At 41.9% G+C, this 16,026-nt stretch overlaps 1 protein-coding gene across 3 annotated transcripts in view; it reads left to right on the top strand.

Moving 5' to 3' along the window:
• The window catches only part of GPR155 (G protein-coupled receptor 155), a 47,617-nt gene that overhangs the window by 7,624 nt on the left and 23,967 nt on the right, over positions 1-16,026 (top strand). The window contains exon 2 of one of the 3 annotated variants that reach the window (XM_030454008.1): positions 5,481-5,574. In XM_030454008.1, the coding sequence (XP_030309868.1) occupies positions 5,538-5,574 (37 nt within the window). In that variant the 5' untranslated portion in view covers positions 5,481-5,537. Of the gene's footprint in view, positions 1-5,480; positions 5,575-10,603; positions 10,767-16,026 lie in introns of those variants that run through there. The other 2 variants (XM_030454011.1, XM_030454009.1) reach the window with 2 other exon arrangements.

Below are 16,026 nucleotides of genomic sequence, written 5' to 3'. Positions count from 1 at the left end.
CATCCCTATGCAACAAAGAATGGATTGTTTATTTTAATTAACATAATAGAAAAAGTGCCTTCAGGATTTTTTTTATCTAGCTAACAACACATATAATGACCTAAGCATAACAGTTGTTTCTGCTATGTTATGGTTCTCTGAAAATTGGCCAAATATGTAACATGACATAATCTTGATTCCAAGTTTTACTTTCTGTTACAGTCTTGGAAGTTCTGTACATTTTATTTTGCACATAATGAAACTGTGTGGTTTACATTTTTAAAAGAGCTCATCTTTTTCACTCATTCATTAGGACTCTGCAATCCTGCTTTCAAATCCAGTTCTTTTCCATAAGAAAAAAATGTTTCTTCTCAAATGCACGAACATCTGTCTACAAAAAGAACTGTTTCTGAGCTCCACTCTCCCTTTCAATATATCACAACCAAAATTCTGCAGGGCATCTGAGGTAACCTTTTATGTGGCCTGCTTATTATTATGCATTAGGTGCATCTGTGCTGTGTTGACTGTGTGTGTTCACACAAATACAGACCACTAATCAAAAACTTTGATGAAGCATAAAAGTAAACAGGATGGCTCATTGTCTCCACATTGTAGATATTGCAACAGTGCTGGGGATAAAGAGTGATTTGGATAATTTCTGTTACTAATATGAGGGAATAAAAGCCTCTGAACACATAGATTACATCCACTGACTAATGTACAGCTCTTTTAAAGACACATCTGAGCAGAATCACTGTTTCACATTGTAGTTCACTGTTTACAGCAGTTCTTTTGTACTTGACTTCATCAATAACAGCCTTGCTTTCTGTAACTCCTGAAAGCATTCCTCCAAGAAATTCTTAATGCTGACTTAGGTCTCAGAAGATTTTTATCTGATGTCTCCCTCCTGTTGCCTTTCTTGTGCCCAGGAAATCTCTTAATACAAGCTGCATTAGTCCAGCCTAACAATTTAAGTGCACTCTTCCTATGTATCAGACCCCTGGTAAGCAGATCTGCTATCACTTTCCAAAATGGAACAAACTGCTTGCTATCTATCTTACACCCCCAAAGGTGGCATCTCAATGAAAAAGAAACTATCTCAATTGTGTTAAACTTTTGGTTTCAGTAGTCAAAACTCTCTGAGAAAGACTGCATAATAGATTCCTTCTGTAATGGATGGAAAAAAATGTGGATTTTTCAACCAACAACAAAAAGAAGATACTAGTTCATTCTGCTCTTTCATAGCTGATGGAAACATAAAAATTTTGATACTTAATGATGTTATTTCAATAGAATTAGGTAGAACACAATCATTTTAAACACTAATGATCTTGCACACTTCAGTTACTTTGTGCATTGGCAGTCAGGCTCTTAATTTATCTGAAAATTTCAATAGCAGTCCAGATACGGAAATAATCCCAATGAAAGGATGACTGACACAAAAATACTTTTGATTACAACACAGAAAATAAATAGGGTGACTGCTACTAACATTTCCTGTGTCCAAAATCAATCTATCTTCTGAACAAAAACATCAATTCAGATGATCACTTTTTTAATCTTACAACAAGTTTATGGCTTAAGATGCATGACTTCTGCAGAAGGTACATCCAAAATGACAAAATAGAAATCTATCATGAATGCTGTCTATATGATATTGCCAAATTTTCTACTCCACTACAGGTGAGCACTTCTAATTTTCATAATTTTTCCTCTCTGTTTTTATCATTCTCAAATAAAAAAGGTTATTTCTTCAAGAATGCTGAGGTTTAGGATACATAAATAGCTTTCTCATTTTGAATATGGGACTATTCTTTTTGGGGTTTTGTTTGTTTGTTTGTTTGTTTTGGTTTTGGTTTGGTTTTGTGGGGGTTTTGGGGGTTTTTTTGTTTTGTTTTGTTTTGTTTTTTTCTAGAATACATCAGATATCTATGCCTAAGCACCTCTAAGGTAAAGGCAATCAGAAGGGCTGAGGATGGAGGGCGTGTTTGTTGTTGTTCATTCTTCCTCTTGCCAAAACAGGAGCCACTGATCCCTCCCTGCAGCCAGCACAGGGCTTTACCACTGTGTAGTTCTCCTTTCAAAACCATTCCCTTCCCTAAGGGGGACACTTTGGCTACCTTTTGCATTTACCTGTGTGCAAAATTGTTCAGCTCCAAGCTTGTATGAACACTATAAGGTACATAACCAAATTCCCTTCTGAAAATGTGTGTTCACACAAAGATGAGATTTTACATCCCATCCTACCAAACTTGAAGTAAGTGTTCATGTATTCAGGGCTGTGAAAATAAGTCTTCCACAACCTTCATTCTAGGAGAAATTTTAGTAAATTCAAGTTACTGGTGAGCCCTGGCACGCCACACTGAGCAGCAGAGTCTATGAGGCTGAAGGCTGAGCACTCCCAAGCCATGAGAACAAAAAGCAGCTGAAGCACTCAGAGCACTTCTGAAGAAAGCAAGGTAAAGGCTATGGTGAAAGTCTAGGCTTAAAACCCAGCCTGTCATATCTATGTTGATTCTGGAACCAGAGTCCTTTGAAAATAGTGACTGTCAGAGTCTACAGAGCCCATTGGTACTTTCTGTGCTGCCTGAACAGCCCCTGCTGCAGGCTGCTCAAGTGCTTGAGGTTTTTTCTCCCCCGTTTAAAATAGAAACTTTCACTTCTGCTATTTGCCAAGGATCTTGGGTTACTCACAAAACCTGGCAACCTTTGTTTGAAAATACACAGATATCCTGTTCCTTCCCTCTAAATACATTGATTATTCTTCTCAATTGCACCTGCAGGATTGCTGCTGGGCCTATCAACTGTGGGGCTGGTGTCTTTGCTCCAGTTTATTGCTGATTTAAAACCAATAGAGAATTACCACGTACCCTCTATGCCAGGACCTTCATTCCTCCCTCTCAAACATGTACTGGCCGCTTGTGTGGCAGGAGGAGGAAACTGTAAATCCATGTTTTAGGTGCAAACATTTGAAGCCCAAGTAGAAGCATGCATCAGAATATGAGAACCCTTCTATCTTTGTGTTTAGCTGTGGGAACAGGAGTGATGCACCTCCAGCCTAGGGATAGCTCTGTGCTGAGAAATACTCTGCCTGATTCATGAAAAGCTTTGTAAATTATAGAAATTTTGCATTTGAGGTAAGCAGAGGCTCTATACATTGTGGAAGCACTTGTTAAACAGTTCATTAACAAGGGAATCATCACCGGGCAGTTTTATTTTAAACAGCTTCTAGAGCTCTAATTTTTTATTGTGCTTTTTAGCCAGCTTTTATTGCCCCCCTGCCCTCGATTTCACATGACAGATTATATTTAGGAGAGGCTCTCGTTTCCACCGCAGATGACGGCTCTGAGTCCCGGTTCGCCAGGCGCTGCCGAGCCACACGGCTGCGGTGTGGGCGCCTTCAGCCAGGTGAGTCCCCAGCAGCGGGTGCGGGGAGGTGGCTGGGACCGCCGGCCCCGATGTAGCAGCCCGTTCCGCAGCCTCCGCCGGCCGCCTGAAGCTCCGCCGCGGGATCCGGACCGAGCCGGACCTTTCCGTTCCGGGCCCGCTAGGTGGCGCTTTTGGCGGCGCTCTGCCCCGCCCGGGGCGTGACGTCAGTGGTGGCGTCAGAGGCGGGGCATTGCGTCAGGCGGCACCGCGCTTCGCAAGCCTGTCGGGTGAGCAATCCCACCGCGCGGAGTTCCGACTGCGTGGGTCTGTCTGGCGGAGAGCGTGGGGCAGGGCACGGTTTGTCGCGGCAGGAGCGCTGCCCAAAGCGGTGCCTGGGCTGCAGACGCAGCGGGGTGACCCTCCCTGTGGGCACGCAGCTCCCAGGCCAGCAGAGTGCCGCTGCTGGCATCACAGTGATGCAACAGAGTAACACGGCTGGGTGTTCCAGGTCAAGTGAAAGCAGCGCTATGAGACCTAAACAAATCGAGTCTTTAACGAAGTTTTAACTGCTGCAGGACAAGAAGATGAAAATTAAAACTGGATATCTTTTTTATTATACATGTCAAGTGAATTCGCAGCTAGCTACAGATCCACCCTGGCAGTACTGCAGTCTTAAAACCAATATTTACTCAAACACTTAAGAAATTCCTTTGTTTTGCGAGTCAAAGGAACAGAAAACACTGTCAGTCTGGCAATCCACCTGAGATTAAACTGCTGGCCATGACCTTGAATGGAATAGCAAATTGCTGAACATAGTCAGTAAAAGGTATAAGGAATAAACACTGTCAATGAGGAATCTGTAGGTTACAGAGGGAGAAGTATGAAAAAAGGGTATGGATGGCAGCTTTACACAGAGTCATTCAGGAAGAAGAGGGTGTACTAATAAGCTCCTGTGACAAAAGTACCAGAAAGGATTGAATGCTGTAGCAGTGGTGAAATGAAGAAGAAATAAACAAAAAAACTACTGGTTTTCTGCCAAAGGAAACTACAGTGTATTGCTAGATTAAGTTTAAACTGTGTTTGTCTAAGTAATAAATAATGACCTGAGAAACGGTGGGATCTGATGTAATCGCAAATGGAAATTTAGTAAGTCAAGAGAGTTCACAAGATTTGGGTCGTATTCTGAAAGTACCTAAAAAGCTTTTAACTCGTGATGCCAGAATTGGTTTTGTGGCTTATTTGTGTGGTTGGAAGGGGTTGTCTGTTTGTTTGGGTTTCTTTACTAATCAGTTCGTTGATGAATATGCAACAGGTGCAGCAGATTGCGCATCAGAAAGAGCTAATTAAATCAGTGCTACTTGCTTTAACCTGGTTTTCTTGATCAAAGCAGCATTTTCTAACTTGTGTGCAACACTGAAAGCTTTTCCTTTTTTTTTCTTTTGGGGGAATCAGGCTAAGTTTGAGTAACCTAACAGGGAGTGAGCAGTAAGAGTACTGAGAGCGTGTAAGTAACAGAATACCTCTGTCAAAATAAATGAATGGATTTTCTTAGGTCAAGAAAGAGCTGTAAATTTTGTGCCCTGTTCTTAATAATTTCACAACATGCTGTTAGTCATGTGGGCATGTGAAAAGGTAAAAAAATCTTTTAAGTGTCTGCATAGAGTAGATACAACTCTAACCATAATACGAGGTAAATGGACAAGACTTGAAAATTATTTTCCAGATAAAAAATTTGAACTGCTACATTAAAATAATAATTTATCTGCATGACTTTTGCATCCTTTTTTTCCCCTAGTCAGACTGGTTAGCTTGTTAACCCATCTTTGATTTTATTTGACTTCAGCACAAATGATGGAATTTGTACATTTAGGAGGTCTCTGCTGTATTGTTTTTTTCTCCCCTGAGAGCAATTTGAGAAAAAAAAAATCAGTGCAATCTAATTTAGCTTTCTTTTTGCTCTTTGCTTTTTTTTTTTCTTTAGAGATGTAAAGTTTACCATGCATGATATTTACTGTGTTTGTTTATGAAAGCAGTTTGTTTCAACAGAACCGAACATGCATAATCACTGCTGAAGTTTTAGTTTGACTTTCTGCAAGCTGTTTGTGTTACATTCATGTGTTTTCTTTTTGCAGATATAATATTTTGAAGACTAAAGTTGCACCTACAACTCTGGGACATACCAGTAACACATGCTCTTGTCTCAGCCACACAATAAACTGGAAGTCAGTGAGTATGGTACAGTAAGCATGGACTTTGCAAAACCAGCTTGAAGGTACACGCTGTCTTACAAAAGAGACTATACCAAAAATACCAATTAAGTTCTCGTAACCAAGGTAGATAATGAAGAGCACTACTGCGAAATTGTAGATGAGCAGATAAGTAGTTTTCTTGAGAAGAAATATGTTTTGCAAAACTGTTCCAAGGTAACTGAAGTGAATATAAACATCCAATTCATAATAGTAAGCTATAGTTTATTTTCCAGTAACTATATGAATCAGTGTATGTGATCAGACTCATCTGGATAGAGATAAGCACTAAATGCTCTTTTTTGAACATCCTACACAAAGCTGCAAGAGAACAGACATTAAAAACAACAAACTTTCTGAATTCTGAACTATATTTTTAGATAACCAAAGTTAGGCACACATTTTCAGATGGAGTCAGCTGAGAAAACTTAACAGAGATTGAGCACAGGTTGCTGCTCCATTTGCTCCCTGGTCCATTCACTTGTTAAGCAATGAGCAGTATGAGAACTATACTTCTTCCAACATTAGAGTTGCAAGGCCATGTTGTGTATAGGCATAACTCCAATTTGTGTATAAAATCTGGCTCATTGTCAATAACCAAGGAGGATTGAGTAAATATTTTTCCTGTAATTGAATATGAGGAGATTACCTAAGAAGTGTTAGTCTCTCCACCCACTGTTGTAATGACTGTATTAGTAAGATATTTAGATTTTTACGTGCTGTTGAAAACCAGGTGCATGGCCATCTGGAAACTGCACTGAGATTATACCTCTAGATTTACAGACAGATTTCATCCAGATGCATTTTCCAACATTCCTGTTGTCTGTTCATCCTCTGTGTTCTTATTTCTGTCTGTTCTGGAAAACGTGATGTTTGTGTAATATCCTGCTGAGAGGTTATTTAGAGAGATGTTTGTGTTACACTTTGAATCAGTTGTGCTGCTTTGAAGCTCACCTGGTGCTTCCTCTTGTAAGGCAATACTGTCTTTCACCATACCCTAGTGATTTGGCTGCAACTTCCATGCTAGTTCTCAGATTCTTTTTAGAAAAAAAACCACCATTACTTTTAGTATTTTCAGAAACAAACTGCATAAATGTACTTGCTTCCAGTAAATTTTTATCCAGAATACTCCTACGTTTCAGGCTTTGCAACAAGTGCTTGCAGTTTACCAGCAAAGTAGCCTTCACATCAAGTAGAAAGATACATTTGTGATCCCCTGAAAATCTGTCCAAATTGTCTCACTTGTATGCCTTTGAAAAATATGTTTGCATGTAGTCACTGCTAGATCTTAAAAGCTACATTTTCTGAAGCCTGTTCTCACCAAAAGAATTAAGCTTCTTGCAGCTCCTGTGTGGGGCCAGTCTGTGTACGTGTAATTGTTGTAGGTAAATGAACATGATGAAAGGCACAGGTCAGCAGTACAACTCATGCAATGGTTGCTCCAGATGCTTTTCACTGGTTGAGCTGCTGCCCACATCAAAAAGCAGGAACTGTCTCTCCCACACACTCAGTTGACGTCTTTGGTGGCACATAAACGAATGGAACATCCAATTTGAGTGAAAACAGAACAAAAATCAATTATGTAATGGGTAGGATGGGCATATTCAAGAGGATTGAATTAAAATTTTCAGGAAAACTTCCCATTTGCTATTTATTTAGTTAGCTATTAGAGAGTATGGCTTTGCAACACCAGTAACTGTGTTTTCTGTGATCTACAGTTAAACTACCAAAATTGGGCTGTAAGTAGTGGAGGATACCTGTGAACAGGAGCTGGTATCCTCTCAGTAATTTGTAGTTAAAAATCTTGCCTCTCCCATACATCAGTCATGCTGTGGTTATTGCTAGTCAAAATGTTGGTTTTTTACTAATACAGGAGGGCTTTTTAAAATTGGTGTGGATTGGGTGAAATTCCATGAGATCCAGTGTCCAGGACCATCCCCCTTAGTTTGCAAAAGATCTTAGAAGAAAAAGAGAAGTAAGTTCTATTGTATATTGAGGTGCTGGAACACAAATGGGCTCCACCCAAAACAAAGCTACATTCAAGTCCAGAGTAGAACTCTGGCTCAAAGAAGTCCACAGAGCATAGGTTAAGTATAGGAGGAGCAGAGAGGAGGTGCCAAGCAGTGAGAAGATGCTCTCCTTTGCTGTTCTGGGAAGCAGCACGTTCTGCAGCCTTAGGGGATATGCAGGAGTATCCTGTGTGTTTGGTTCTGCATTAGAAGGAATTCTTGACTCCAGCATTAAGCTGTTATTGCTAATTGTCCAGGTCAAAAGACACTAACAAACTGTGTTCCTTACAGTTCCCAACGAGGCAGAGAACTAGTCCTGAAATCCAGTGTTTTAGTTACTCAAAGTGTTCTGGTGGTAGTCTGGTTAAGAAAGACTTCGTGTTTCTTAATCCTAGTGCTTGTCTCTGTTCATCTCAGAAATGACTGCATGCCAGTGACAGTTGCCAGACTGCCTACAGTATGTTTGTAAAAGTTAAAATCTTCAAAAGGATATATGCTATATTAAGTCCTAGTTATTTATTTCCTTGCATACCGTTTTCCCTTAGTTTTTCTTAGACAGCAGCTATAATTCACACAAGTATCTTTAAATAGTTAATTTAAATTCTAAGCAGAATGTTATTGGTTTTTTGGGTTGGTTTTTATGGTTGGGTTGGTTTTATATCATTATGTGCCTTTGATACTACAACTTCATATTTTTTAGTATATCCATTTTTCAGTGTCAAACACAGGACTCAGGTCAAGTGCACTTTCCTGATTTGGGAGTAGGTACATGTTGGTGCATTTCAGATGGAAATACAGCCCCCTCCAGTCACTGCTAGTTCCCTGGAAGACCATGCTGTTGATTGGTGCATATCAATAGCAATCAATGAGTAGCCTAGCTGGTCAGATTTATGCACTTGCAAAATAATGCAATTAAAGTTTACCATATTTTAAAATACTTCATTAAACACTGAATCAGTAGTGATCTTTTTTTAGGAGAAATAAATTATTCCAAGAGAAAGAAAGGCATAAATTCTTACCAAGATTTCTTAGCACACTCTTGGTATGCTATGTCCCTCTAAGGCATGTCATGTCTACACAGAAGAGTACTAGGCAGAAAGACAAAAAAATCTAAAAGATCCCTTTATACTATACTTCCAAAAACTAATCCAAGTCCTTGGCTTTTGTCAGGTGCCAAGAGGAGAAATTAACATTGAATTTACTAAGAAAAGAGGCTTTTTATTAGTATTTGCACCAAAACCAGTTTCACCCTAACATAACAGCGCATGAGTGTCACCCAACAAGCAGTACAACCTTCCAGTGATAAACATAGATTGTTGGCATGGCTTTGGTACAACCCTTCACTCATCTTTTTGGCTGGGCTATGTTGGCCCCTTGTAGTGACAGGACAGGAATAAGAAACAGAGAGGAGATGGGCACTGACTTGTGACAGTTTTGCTGCTAAATGTCAGCCACAGTCTGCATTAAAGGTCTTTGTTTTTAATGCAGCAACCCAAAACTCATTAAGCATCAGTAAATTTAAATTAAAATGAAAGCAGACAAACACTACCAACAATATAGTACCAATTGCAAGTTTACAGCAGTCATTTTATCCCCACGAGTTTCTATCCCTGTCTGCATTCTTTATGGGATTTTCTTAACCTTTTCTTGGCCTCTCATTTAATTCCCTTAAGTATTATTTTTGTTGTTATTGCTGATATTGCTGTTCTTATTATGTAGCATCTGATTTGTTCCTACCTTACCAGTAGACCTTGTAAACTGAACTTATTGTGGGAGAATTTATTACATCCAATTAATATCCAGTACAGTACTTCATGAATTGTGAATCATGTACCAGTCCTTTCTTTGGCTGAGATTGTTCTTTCTGTTTTGGTCTTCTCTGGATGTCACCTGAAAGAGGGAGAGGAGGGAGCAGCTTTTTTTGCTTTTAGTTCCCAGTTGGAGGGGCAAGCCACCAAGCACGCAAAGTGGATAGCATTAATGTCTGTCAGAAAAGCTTTCCTACTCCAGTTAGTAACACCTATTGCTGTGTGCCTGCTACACTTAACAAGTAAGACAACCTGATTTGAGTCAAATAAACCATGGAACAAAGTAAACATCAGACAGAATTTTACTTTCCCTCTTTGGGGCAGCAGTTTCTTGCTAAAGTCCTGGAAAATGGGCAGCTCCAGCTCCTGTCTCCTCACTTGCATTAAAAATGGGAAGCCATTCTTTCTTAGAACATTTTACTGTTACCAGCTAATAGTTTTTAATGGGGAAATCACTGATTGTCTTAGCAGCTTTGGCGAATTGATGCTATGTGGAACACATGGTGTTTTGTTTCTAAGCACTTTAACTGCTAAAAAAAAAAAAAAAAAAAAAAAAAAAAAAAAGAGTTGGAATTAGTGTAGACAATACAGGGCCACCCTGGCACCGGGCAGGAGGGCTGGGGGCCACCCCCGTTATCGGCCCACGCCGAGCTGAGGGCGGCGACCCTGCGAAGGGCAGATAAATGCCGGTGAGCTCCGCACAGGGTCCCACTGCAGCCGGGGGCTGTGTTCTGCCCCACCCGTGTGCGTGGAGGCTCTGCCCCAGCCCCGCAAACCCCGCGGGCAGCCGGCGCCTCTCAGCCCGGCCGGGGACCCGGGCCCCGCTGAGGGCAGGTGGCAGCAGGGAGCTTGTTCGGTCCCGAGCAGAACCCTGCGGCGGTAAGGGTTGGTCCGCTCCCGCCAAGGGAAGGCGGCTCCCGCCAGCAGAAGCTCTGGGGGTAAAGGACACAGCGGGGGAACGTCGCCCCCGTGCCGCCCGGCCGCCCGCCGCGGCTGAAGGCTTCACCCGGCTACTGAGAGCCTCCTTCCTGCGCCGCCGCCATCTTGCGGCTGATCCCGCCCACCCTCTGGCGGCCGCCGCGCAGCGCTGCGCCCCTGCCCGCCCGGGGCCCTGCACGGCGCGGCGGCACGGGTCGAGCGGCGGCGGGGGCGGTGCTGGGCAGCGGCGCTTCCCTGCCCCGGGGCCGGACCCGCCGGGGGCTGAGGCGGCTGCCGGGGCGGGACAAACCGAGCCAGCCCTCCCCCTCCTGGGCCTCGGTACTGGCGGCCTCGGCCTTGGAGAGGTTCTCACCTTGGCCGGGTGCAAATCCTCTACACGTACCCATATGTGGAGGCGCCTACCAAAAGCTAAGTAGGTAAGTTGTCTACCTCTTCTCCCGACTTCTGGCTTTATTTTCTAAAGCGACAGCTGTCACACAGGACGGTGCAGTTATTCTTTTCACTGTCGGGTGTTTCTGACTGAAAATGCTGACTGGTGGTAGCTGGGGTGACCACGGCAAGGAGAGCAGTGATGGGCAAGGACGGAGCAGGCACCGGGCGCTTGCTTTGTTGCTTTCTCCCTGGAAGTCAAAGGATGTTTCATTCCTCTTTGACAAGTGGGGGAAGTGAGGCACTTATTAAGGTGTGCCAACAATAAAATACAGTCTGTATTTTGAAAAAAAATTGCTGTTTGCTTTAAACACGTGTATCTGTCTGTTGACAAGCCGTGAGATGAGGCTAATCGAAAGTCAAGGGGAGGTATGTTTTCCATTCGTTTTCCTAGCCTGGTATTTCGTGGGGTTGGCAACTGTTGCTTCATTTGGTCTCGCCGGAACAGCCGCACCGACAGATTTTGATGCAATTTGAAGTGTTGCTGGTCAGAGCTTTGTGGACGCGTGCCCTGGGCTGTCAGCTCCACGTACTTCTCCACTGTCCTGGCACCTTCTTGGGATAACAGTGTAGGGAAAAAAAAAACAAAAAAAAATGGAAAAGGAAATGTGGTCTTGAAGAGCAACTACTCAAAGACATCTAAAGTCTGATATTTCTTGTTGCATTGTCTGAATTTCGAGATAATGTTGGCCCACTTCTTGGGGTAGGTGGCATTACAATATTATCCTCTATCTGCTTTCTTAGCCCAGTAGAGGAAAAAAGTAAGAATCACAGTTAACTTGAAAGAATAGTAACTGCAGTAATTGCTTCTTACATCTTTTATCATTGTAACTCTCCAAAGTTGCTTCCTCTTTGAGTTACTGTGTGGACTTTTACACTAACATGCATCTGTTACACTTTTATCTCAGCTGAGGGTGAGGTGCCAGAGATGCCATAAATGGTAACTCTTCCTGTCCCAATTCCACAGTCTCCTGAATAAAATAACCTGTTACCCTTGGGATGTTTCTGCATTGTATTGAAGTAAGAAATTAGGTCACATTGTGGGATATAATTCATGAACAGGCTGCACAGCCTGGCCAGTGTCACCAGAGTTATCCTGAGAATGCTTATCAGCTGAAAGCTCAGCAGTGAGAGACCAGAGAGAAGAGGTACCTTAGGGTATCTTCTATTCTCTCATACTGTCTTCGACTGTCATTAAAAAAAGAAGATGGAAGGGGTTTGCTAGAAAACGAGACAATTTCTCTATTTTGGCACTCTGAGAGGAACCTGAGGTTTCTTAACTCATAGGTACTGGAGAGCTGAGTTTCTGGTCTGGTGAATTTTAACACTTTACAAACACTGACAGCCTAGTAGAGGAGTGGGCAAATATCAGTGCTCTAGTTTGTTTCAAGAGCATTGTAAGCAGCACTTGTTTCTTGCTCTAGATCTGTTGTTGGTCTTCATACCAGACTTCCTCTTCCCGCTGTATGAATGCAAGCTGACAGGCTGGCTGCAAGCAGCTATGCTTGACACAGTCAACAGCAGATAAGGCAGCATTATTGCTACAGCTTTGTCTTTATTTGCCTTCAGTTCCCAGCAGTGCAGCTGTAGATGAGTTTTTGAGGATTCAAATCTCTGTCCCTGAAGGGATAACCGCAAATTGTTTGTCCCATGGAGTCAAAGCTAAGTGCCATCTTTTGGGACTGTGTTATATTTCCTTATTTTAGCCTTTGACTGGTTTATTTGTTACATGCACTATAAGAACAGATTACTTTGTAGAATATACAAGGTTTTGGTTTTGCACCAGGTCAGTACATTTGATTTCATTAGGAACTGTGAATTGAAGACCTCTTTGCTTGTGTGAGCTGCTAGTTTGAGTTAAGGCCCAGGTGTGATGTGGCTGTATGTGAAATCTGTGATTAGTCATTACATAATCTCACATCAGTTACATAAATGCACATATCCTATAGAGCTAAAGGGACGAGAGATGTGTTCACTGTGTTAAGCAGCATGCCGTGCTAGAGCTTGCATTTCTGGAAAATACCCACAGCTCTGCAATAGATCAACTGTGTTAAATGTGAATGTTTTGGGAAGTGCAGATCTCTGGAGCTGAAGAGGTGATTCACACTTAAAGCCCTCTGAGGAGTGCCAGTGGCAGCTTCACTGTGATGCAGTTTCTCTCTTTGAAACTCATGTTGTTGACTGAAAATTAGGCCTGACTGACTTTACAAGGCCCCTTGTAATGAAGTTAAACGTGAAGATGGCCTGAAGGGAGGCTGCAGGAATATTTGTGGAACTTAACAAAAGATGATTGTAGAATGTGTGGTTGTATATCCACTTCAGTTTTGATCTACAGGATATACCATGTGCTGCTGACTGATAAAACTAGGTAGTCTTCTTCATATTTATTTAAATTCCTGAATTATAAGATGGGGACATGGGCATTTCTCTAATCTGTAGCGACTTTGTGAGGAGAAATAGTAATTTTAATACAGAAGGAAGAGATGTGCTTAATTAATTTAGGCATAGTTTTGGTTTAAAAGTGTGGACTTCTGTAACTATATTGAGAGACTCTCCTGTGAAGGCTTAGTCTGTGCAACCAAAATACCTGGACAGCTTAAACCGCTTTTGAGAAGAGAGAAGGTGATGTTATAATGGTAAGAGTCCTTCCCACTGCATGTAGCCTTTGTGAGTTACAACATCGGAATATAAACTTTGTCATTAGTATTGACACTGTAGTAAAAGGGTAGCAGCCTTAGGTAGAAAGGCACAGAGGATGAGAAGGAATGGCAGAATTTAGGGATAAATACAGACAGAATACACTTCTGCTACAGATCAAATGTTTTCTTTGGTTGAAAAAGCTTTACATTTGTCTTATTGCTGAAAAATACCTCGGCAGAGTAGAAAGCAGGTTGAATAGTCTGCATTGCCAGGAGCCTTACCCCTGTGAAGTCCTGCAACCTTCAAATGTTTGAGGTGGAGCTGCACCAAAAACCTGCTTTTCACCTTGCAGCTGGTGTAGTATGTGGTGGGTTTCTTTCAAGAATTCTGTGTTGGAAATCTGTCTCTAAGCCTCTTTTGGACATTTTGAAAATCCCAGCAACTTCCTTCTGTTTTGCTAGTAGCAGAAGTGGTGTGTTGTCTGCTTTATTTATTCAAGTTTTTCCATCATTCTAGAGTAGATAATGTTTTGAGTTTCTGGTCCCAATATATGTAGGCAAAGGTATCATCTATAACACAGAAAAATACGATCTTTAACATAAGCCCTCCTTGGACACTCGCTTTCCTTGGGAGAAGAGGTAGCCAAGGCTACTGGGATGCAGCTGCTCAGTACAGATAAATTAAAGCTGCATGTTAGGGTTACTCTTCAGATGCAAATAACAGTCAAAGATTTTATGTTACATGAGAATTTGTGTATGCTGGGGTGAGAAATGGTGCATACAAGATCTCACCTTTCCTCTGGCTCACAGTACTCTCTCATTTACCTGGCTCTTAGGAGTTTTCTGTTCCCTGAGGACAGAATGCATAGAGGCTGGGAAAACTCTTAAACCAGTTGCTGATTTGCACATTGTACTTCCATTGTGCTGTACAAAGCACTGTTTTGGGTACTGGAAACCTCAGCTTTCCCACTGTTATGTTAAATGGCTGCTGGCAAATCAGTTCATCTTTGCTTTGATTTCTATTTCTACAAATTGAAGTAAATTATCTTCTTTTTCTTTCCAGGGTACTTCAGGATTTAGTCATATAAAAATTTTGTATGTAGTTACCTGCTGGACTGTACGTGTTTCAGAGCTGTATCAACAAGCCCACATCTATTTCTGGCACAACTTTGCTATTGACCTCTGATTATTGGTGTCTGATGTCCTCTCTCTTTCCCAGATTTGCAGACTTTTCATGCCCACTTGCATATAGAACCTGCTGTGGTATGGTCAGCCCTTTTAAAGGATGGATAACAAGTGAAAATCTGTAGTGACAAGACATATCTGTTACACATAAACACTTAATGCATACTTAAATCACATTGAATAATTTTATGTAGGAATATGGGTAAGCAGTAGTGTGATGAATTAGATCATTGGCCACTGTGTCATCCGTGACTCCCTTGCTACTGGAAAGAGCATCATTAGTACATGACACTGAAACATTGGGAGCACAAAGTTGCCCAAACCAATGTAAAAGCTTACAGGGTGATATGATAGTTTGATCTCTGAGTCTTTATCAAAGGTAGAGAGGGCATTGCCTGTAGCGGGAGGAGCCATTCTTGCTCCTGAAGCTCAATGAGCTGCTGGTCTCTTCCAGGACTCCAGCCACCACACAGCGCTTCCAGGGTAGAAGTGTAGCGGGAAGAGCCTTTCTTGCTCCAGAGGCTCGACGAGCTGCTGGCCTCTCCATGCCTCGCACCAGAGTGAGCTGAGGTTTTCTCTGTGGGTGTGTGTTCAACCCTTATTGGCCCCCTGGCCTTGCTTATGCCCAATAGGGGCCTGTCCTAATCAGGCACAGGTGGACTCACACCCACTCACTGGCAATTCGAGGCACCTGGTTGACAATGTCTCTCTACAATTGCCAAATGTCTTTGTGCCAAGGTAGAGAAGCTACAATTCTGGTGCTCATGTTCTTGTAAAGGCTATTCCTCTTACTAGCCTGTGATAGATTAGGAGGGTGTAAACTTAGACTGTAAAAGAATATGAAAGCAAAGGGGGTTTGATTCGTGGAGAATGAGTCTGTAGAAAGAGCTACAGAAAAGAACAGATACCAATAGACTACAAGGATTTTTCTTGCAACAGAGTTATAGATTAATATGAATTCACTAAGTTTGCACGGCCCTCAAATTAGAGGATTTTGTAGCCTTTGGCACTCACCTCTAGCAAATTAGATACACAGAGCATCTTTTCAAGAGAACAGTTTCAAGCTCATTGGTCTTGAATTGACAGCAGAGTCACACAAGAGATCTTGGACACAGGCTGAAATGGTACTTTCAACAGAAGGTAGGTCTAGATTAGAAAGAGTTATCTCTGATTCATCCATTTATAATTGAATAAGTGCTTATGAAAATACACAGAAGACATAGGGAGACCAAAGAGGAACAAGGAAGAAGCCTTATCAGCACCCACAGAAATGTAGGGGTATTCTGTTATAGGAACAAGGAAAGATGGGAGGGGAATTAGGAGGAACTGTAATTACAAAAGATACAGGAAGAGCAACATTTCAAGAGGAGGATGATTATAATAAAGGTAGATAATGATCACAGAGAATGAAAATGGAAAACCA

Source organism: Calypte anna, chromosome 7 (assembly GCF_003957555.1).
Source record: "Calypte anna isolate BGI_N300 chromosome 7, bCalAnn1_v1.p, whole genome shotgun sequence".
NCBI classification, from domain to species: Eukaryota; Metazoa; Chordata; class Aves; order Apodiformes; family Trochilidae; genus Calypte; species Calypte anna.
The sequence above is the reverse complement of the archived record's forward strand: the minus strand, read 5'-3'. Positions and strand labels throughout refer to the sequence as shown.